Source organism: Gorilla gorilla, chromosome 7, assembly GCF_029281585.2.
Source record: "Gorilla gorilla gorilla isolate KB3781 chromosome 7, NHGRI_mGorGor1-v2.1_pri, whole genome shotgun sequence".
NCBI lineage: Eukaryota > Metazoa > Chordata > Mammalia > Primates > Hominidae > Gorilla > Gorilla gorilla.
The window spans coordinates 59,458,251-59,463,640 of NC_073231.2; the positions used below are offsets into that span (position 1 = coordinate 59,458,251).

Sequence of the window (5,390 nt, forward strand, 5' to 3'; positions counted from 1 at the left end):
TGTGAGAACAACACAGTTTGAAATACTGTTTATAAACCAGGAAGTGGGCCATCGCCAGATGCCAAATCTGCCAGCACCTTGGTCTTGGACGTCCCAGCCTCCAGAATAGTGTGAAATAAATTTCTATTGTTTATAAGCCACCCAACCTATAGTACTCTGTTATAGCAGCCTGAAAAAACTGGGACAACTCTCCCCCACCCCAAATTTAGAATCAATTGAGAGATAAGTGTAGAAGGCAAACAGAGTCCACAGAGTCCACATGTCAGATTTAAAGGTGATGGGGACGGGAGCTATAGTGGAGACATGACTTAGGTGTTTGGCAAAAAATTAGGTTTCTAACATTGCACCTAAGAATAAAAGTTACCCAAGTCATAGGCCACACTGGACAACTGCCAGCTTCCCTAGCAGGGGCACATCCTGGGAACACAGGCTACCCAGCTATGCTGGCCACGTGGCATCCTAACGTATTTTCCCATCATAATGCACCTTCTCTTCAGGCAGAAGAGTAGGAGAATGAAGCTGAGCCACGCATGCCTCCTCCTAAATTTACCTACCTCTTTACCCTCCTTCCCACCCACTCCCACCATCCCCTACAGAATAATGGAGGTGGGGGGGAATCCCAGATACATTGTCATTAGAATGGCTTAAATTTTAAAACCTGACAATACCAAGCACTGATGAGGACATGGAGCAACTGGAAGTCTTATCCATTGCTGATAAGAACACAAAATAGTAAAGTCACATTGAAAGACTATTCTTATGAAGTTAAATGTACTTTACCATATAACCCAGCAATCCCATTCCTAATTATTTACCCAAAAGAAATGAAAATCTATGTCCACACAAAGATCTGTAAGTGAACATTTATAAAAGTTGTATTCATAGTCACCAAAAACTGAAAACCATCCAATATCCCATCAACAGGTGAATGATTAAACACTAGTATCCACACAATGGAATACTACTCAGCAATAAAAAGAAACACATTACAGACACACGCAACAACATAGATGAATCTCAAAAGCATGGTGATAAGTGAAAGAAGCCAGTCTCAATCTGCCATTTTCTGTCCCTGAGTGAGTCTCTGGCATCCCATATTGCCTGTTTTTCTCACAGGCTCTATTCCATTCACTGGTTCGCCACCTCAGGGGAACGATGGCCACGGAGTCCACAGCCACTGCCGCCATCGCTGCGGAGCTGGTTTCTGCCAACAAAATTGAAGATGTTCCTGCTCCTTCTACATCTGCAGATAAAGTGGAGAGAATCAAGAATGGTGTGTTGGGAAACACCTTGGGTGGTGTGCATGTGGAAGAGGAAGAAGGAGAAAAAACAGAAGATGAATCTCTGGTAGAAAATAATGATAGCATAGATGAGGAAGCAAGGAAAGAGTCGACAGAACAGGTTTATGACTCCATGGGAGAAAAAGAAGAAGCCAAAAAAACAGAAGACAAGTCTTTGGCAAAGCCTGAAACTGATAAAGAACAGGACTGTGAAATGGAGAAGGGTGGAAGAGAAGATATGGATATAAGTGAATCTGCAGAGGAGCCACAGGAAAAAGTTGACTTGAATCTAGGTTGGTTAACTGAAATCTCTGAAGGGGCAAAAGGAGGAGGAGCATCAGAAGGACCGAATGAAGCTGAGGTCACTTCTGGGAAGCCAGAACAGGAAGTACCAGATGCTGAGGAAGAAAAATCAGTTTCTGAAACTGATGTCCAAGAAGAGTGCAGAGAAAAAGGAGGTTGGGAGAAGCACGGAGAGGTAATTGTGAGCATAGAGGAGAAGCCAAAAGAAGTTTCAGAAGAGCAGCCTGTGGTGACTCTAGAAAAGCAGGGCACTGCAGTGGAGGTAGAAGCAGAGTCTTTAGACCCAACAGTCAAGTCAGTAGATGTGGGTGGGGACAAGCCAGAGGAGAAGGTAGTTACCTCTGAAAAGGCAGGAAAGGTGGTTCTTGAGCAACTGGTAGGTCAAGAAGTGCCACCTGTTGAAGAGTCACCGGAGGCGACAACAGAGGCTGCAGAGGCCTCAGCTGTAGAGGCTGGATCAGAAGTCTCTGAAAAGCCTGGGCAGGAGGCTACAGTTCTCCCTAAGGATGGTGCAGTCAACGGACCATCAGCTGTAGGAGATCAGACTCCTACTGAACCACAGACTTCTATAGAAAGACTGACAGAAACAAAAGATGGCTCAGGACTAGAGGACAAGGTCAGGGCAAAGCTGGTTCCTAGTCAGGAGGAGACTAAGCTGTCTGTAGAAGAGTCTGAGGCAGCTGGAGATGGGGTTGATACCAAGGTAGCCCAGGGAGCTACTGAGAAATCACCTGAAGACAAAGTTCAGATAGCTGCTAATGAAGAGACAAAAGAGAGAGAAGAACAGATAGAAGAGGGTGAAGAAACTGAAGGCTCAGAAGAGGATGATAAAGAAAATGATAAGACTGAAGAAATGCCAAATGATTCAGTCCTTGAAAACAAGTCTCTTCAAGAAAATGAAGAGGAGGAGATTGGGAACCTAGAGCTTGCCTGGAATACCCTGGATTTAGCAAAGATCGTTTTTAAAAGGCAAGAAACAAAAGCCCAGCTTTGTGTTGCCCAGGCACGTCTTAAACTCGGAGAAGTTGGTGTTGAATCTGAAAACTATGTGCAAGCTGTGGAGGAGTTCCAGTCCTGCCTAAAGCTGTGGGAACAGTACCTGGAAGCCCACGACCGTCTCCTTGCAGAGACCCACTACCAGCTGGGCTTGGCTTATGGGTACAACTCTCAGTATGATGAGGCAGTGGCACAGTTCAACAAATCTATTGAAGTCATTGAGAAGAGAATGGCTGTACTAAACGAGCAGGTGAAGGAGGCTGAAGGATCATCTGCTGAATACAAGAAAGAAGTTGAGGAACTGAAGGAACCGCTACCCGAAATTAGAGAGAAGACAGAAGATGCAAAGGAGTCTCAGACTACTGGGAATGTAGCTGAACTGGCTCTGAAAGCTACTCAGGTGGAGAGCTCTACTTCAGGTTTCACTCCTAGTGGAGGAGGCTCTTCAGTCTCCATGATTGCCAGTAGAAAGCCAACAGATGGTGCTTCCTCATCAAATTGTGTGACTGATATTTCTCACTTTGTCCGAAAGAAGAGGAAACCAGAGGAACAGAGTCCCTGGAAAGATGATGCAAAGAAAGCCAAACAAGAGCTGGAGGTGAACGGAGGCAGTGGAGATGCTGTTACCAGTGGAAATGAAGTTTTGGAAAACATGGAGGAGGAGGCTGAGAATCGGGTTGAAAGCCGGGCGGCAGTGGAGGGGACAGTGGAGGCTGGAGCTACAGTTGAAAGCACTGCATGTAAAGAGGGGGCACAGCCCTCCTCCCAAGGGAAAGTGTTTTTGTATATAATGTATTTTTTCACTTTTGGAGGATTCTTTTTGTATAACTTCAATAAAGATTGTAAGCAAAGGTTGAGGCTTTGATGATTTTTTGCTTAATTATTGGCTGAATCTGCCTTGGAACACTCCTGGTTTTATACAGTAGCCAAAGGTTTTGTTTTGTCCTCTGTACTGATCTGTGTTCCTGATCCTAATTCCTATCTGTCTAATGTGGAGGTGATCAAGTGTGGCTGCAGGCCTTTGTTTTCCAATGGTGCTATATTCTGCTTTCAAATACTTCACTGAACCCAGCTATCTTGCAAACCTTCAGTGGTGCTGTCCCTGGATGGGGGCTACAAAAATGAGACTTTGTGAAGATCTTGCTCTTCGGTGCTGAAAATGGATGATGGGCTTTGGCTGTGATCCAGGCCTAGGACGGTGCTTGTCCTATATCCACCTAGTCTTCAACTGGGGCTATAATCCTGTCCTGGAAAAAGAACTCTGAAGAAAACCTGGGTCGGGGGAATGATCCATAAGGAAAACGGTCTGCATTTAAGTTCTGGTTTGAAAGTAGCCAAGGGACTGATGGTGGACACTCCAGATGTGGTTGGAAGCATAAGTGGGGAGACTGGCTGCTTGAGTTTTATTTGTTATTTTCTGTATAGAAAGATTGAGATATATCAACACTTGGAATTGTTACCCATCTGCAGAATTGACTTCTCAAATAAAGATGCTAAAAATAAAAAAAAAAAAAAAGAAAGAAGCCAGTCTTAAAGGGCTATATGCTGGATGATTGCATCTGTATGACGTTCTGGAAATGGCAAAATTATAGGAACAAAACTCAGATCACTCTTTGCCAGGGGTTGAGAGTAGAGTGGGAGATTTAATACAAGGAGGGATGAAGAGACCTTCTTGGGTAATAGAAGTATTAGACAGCTTATTAATAATAGCAATTACATGACTGTATGCATTTGTTAAAATTTATAGAACTGTGTATCTTAAAAAGGTGAATATTACAATTTATAAGTTAAACTTCAACAAACCTAAAACAAAACAAAAACAAAATAGGAGTGTTATGGTAGTGCAGTGGTTCTCAAACTTTAATGTGCATCAGAGTCACCTGAAGAGCTTGATAAAACAGACTGCTGAGTCTGACTGGGAATCATTGTGATTCAGTGAGTTTGGGTGAAGCCTGAGAACTTTCATTTCTAGCACATTCCCAAGGAATGCTGACAGCTGGTGCAGGGCCCATGCTTTGGAAACCAGTGCTCTAGTGAAATCCCTCCACATGGAAACAATTAGCAGGAAACAAAGAGCAAGAAACAAGCATTCCTCCCTAACCAGGCATTTGGGCCAGTCCAGCGCAAGTGGTGGATTGGTGAGGGAGATCAGTGCTTTCATGTACAATCCCACCAGTAAGGCAGGGGAAGTTTCCAAAAGGAAAAGGGGCTCGTTTTCTAAAGGAGGAAGATCAGAAGATAAGTAGCTGTATTAGACTGGGTTCGCAGAGAAATAGAAACAATAGGATAGATACAGATGTAGATATAGATATATAGAGAAAGAGAGGTTTACTATAAGGAATGGGCTCATGTGATTATGGAAGCTGAAAAGTCCAAGATCTGCAGTCAGCAAGCTGGAGACCCGACAGAGCCAATGTTGTAATTCCAGACAAGGTCTGAGTCTGAAGGCAGAAGACAGATGTCCCAGCTTGAAGACAGGCACAGAGAGTGAATTCTCCCTTACTCGGCCTTTTATTCTGTGAAGGCCCTCAAGGGATTGGAGGAGCCTCACCCACACTGGGGAGGACAACCTGCTTTACTCAGTCCACTGATTCCAGTGCTACTTTCATCCAGAAACACCCTCACAGACACACCCAGAAATAATATTTAACCAAATATCTGGGCACCCCATGGCCCAGTCAGGCTGACACACAAAATTAACCGTCACTGTAGTGTACTGGAAAGAGTCCTGATCCAGACCCCAAGAGAGGGTTCTTGGATCTCATACAAGAAGGAATTCAAGGCAAGTTCATAGAGTAAAGTGAAAGCAAG

At 44.2% G+C, this 5,390-nt stretch overlaps 1 protein-coding gene across 1 annotated transcript; it reads left to right on the forward strand.

Moving 5' to 3' along the window:
* The first annotated feature begins 1,041 nt into the window (after positions 1 to 1,041).
* On the forward strand, positions 1,042 to 3,444 carry LOC101146765 (nuclear autoantigenic sperm protein-like). The gene has a single exon (XM_055348224.2). It carries the CDS (start codon positions 1,156 to 1,158, stop codon positions 3,442 to 3,444), a length of 2,289 nt encoding a protein of 762 aa, XP_055204199.1. The 5' UTR covers positions 1,042 to 1,155.
* The last annotated feature ends 1,946 nt before the right edge of the window (positions 3,445 to 5,390 follow it).